This window comes from Malania oleifera, chromosome 5 (genome assembly GCF_029873635.1).
Source record: "Malania oleifera isolate guangnan ecotype guangnan chromosome 5, ASM2987363v1, whole genome shotgun sequence".
NCBI lineage: Eukaryota > Viridiplantae > Streptophyta > Magnoliopsida > Santalales > Ximeniaceae > Malania > Malania oleifera.
Window position 1 is genome coordinate 60,692,653 of NC_080421.1, and position 1,603 is coordinate 60,694,255.

Consider the following 1,603-nt stretch of genomic DNA (forward strand, 5'->3'; position numbering starts at 1 on the left):
CCTCACCATCTGAATCACTGTTATTATTTATAGGACCAAAGTTAAGTCAACATTATAATTTTTCTTGGCATAGTTACTTGCCTAGATAGTAAAGTTAATATGTCCTCACCTCTCTGCACAAATGTTGAATAGTAGTCGACCTCCCATCGAGGTATACAACTCACGGTGTGCTAGGTTGCTGACAAATTCTTTAAAAGAAAATATTGGTAGAGGGAATCATATTCTTTATTTGAATTAAAAGTTTATTATTGCTCATCATATTTTGTTATAATATGTGATTCTTAGGATTAAAATGGCTTTCAATCCCCTGGCTATTATTCTCAAAGAAAACAAACTAGTTGGACCTAATTATATTGACTTGAAAAGGAACTTTGATATTATACTGACTGTAAAGGAGTACAAGTATGTGCTCGCAGAGGTATGTCCACATAAACCTAGTGAAGAGGCAACCGATGAGGAAACCCAGACTTACCAGAAGTGGATTAAGGCTGATGAGATGGTGTGGTATTACATTTTGGCATCTATGTCGAATGTTCTACAACATCAGCATCAGTCTATGCCTTCTGCCTATGATATAATGCAGAGCCTCACAAAAATGCTTGGGTATCAAAATCGTGCTATTATGTAGACTACTATGAAGGAACTTATGAATACTACTATGGTAGAAGGGACCCTAGTAAGGGATCATGTTCTTAAAATGATTGGTCTTCTTAATGAGCTAGATATCCTTGGAGTTGAAATTGATGGGGAAACCCAGGTTGATATCGTTCTCCAGTCGCTGCCTGACTCTTTCAAGTAGTTTTTCCTGAACTACAACATGAATAAGTCCTTTTATTCATTGGAAGAACTACTTAAAGAGTTTCAAGCAGCTGAGGGCCTCATCAGGAAGCCAACTATTGCTCTTGTGACTAAGAAAATTTATTCTAGGTCGAAAGGCCGAAAGAAGTAGAAAAAGGTTCAGAAATAACAGGGAGCTCCTTTAGTAGTGCGTGGGCTACATGATGCAGTGAAAAAGCCTAAGGGCAAGTGCTTTCACTACTAGTAACCAGGGCACTGGAAATCACAATGTTTAGTTTATCTCGCCAAATAGAACAATAAAGGGGTTCCAACAAACCCGCCAACTAAGTGATGGGGAGATTTACATATTTCTGGGAGATGGCATGGGAGTGTCAATAGTTGCAGTAGGATATATTCACATTTCTATTAGTTGAGATAGGATTTTAATATTGAAAGACTCTCTTTATGGACCTTCCATTAAAAGTAATTTGATCTCAATTTCCAAGTTGGATTATCATGGATATTCCATTTATTTAATAAATAAGTTATTAAGTTAAATAAATGTTTTATCTGGTACATTAGTGGATGGTCTTTATATTATTAATCATGTTTCTCCTACAGTGCAACTAAATGAATTGAATAACACTGACGAACTACCATGTGAGAGAAAGGAACCTTCTGAATTGAACCAAACTTATCTTTGGCACTTACGCCTAGGTCATATTAATCTGAGACAGATTTCAACGCTAGTTTAGAATGGACCATTAGGTTCATTAGAAGTGGAGGCACTACCAATCTGTGAATCCTACATAGAAGGTAAGATGAC

At 36.6% G+C, this 1,603-nt stretch overlaps 1 protein-coding gene across 1 annotated transcript; it reads left to right on the top strand.

The window, feature by feature from the left end:
- Nucleotides 1-292: 292 nt before the first annotated feature.
- LOC131155983 (uncharacterized) lies at nucleotides 293-799 on the top strand. Its single transcript, XM_058109438.1, has 2 exons — nucleotides 293-614; nucleotides 723-799. The coding sequence occupies exons 1-2, from the start codon at nucleotides 293-295 to the stop codon at nucleotides 797-799; spliced, it is 399 nt and encodes a 132-aa protein (XP_057965421.1).
- Nucleotides 800-1,603: the final 804 nt, after the last annotated feature.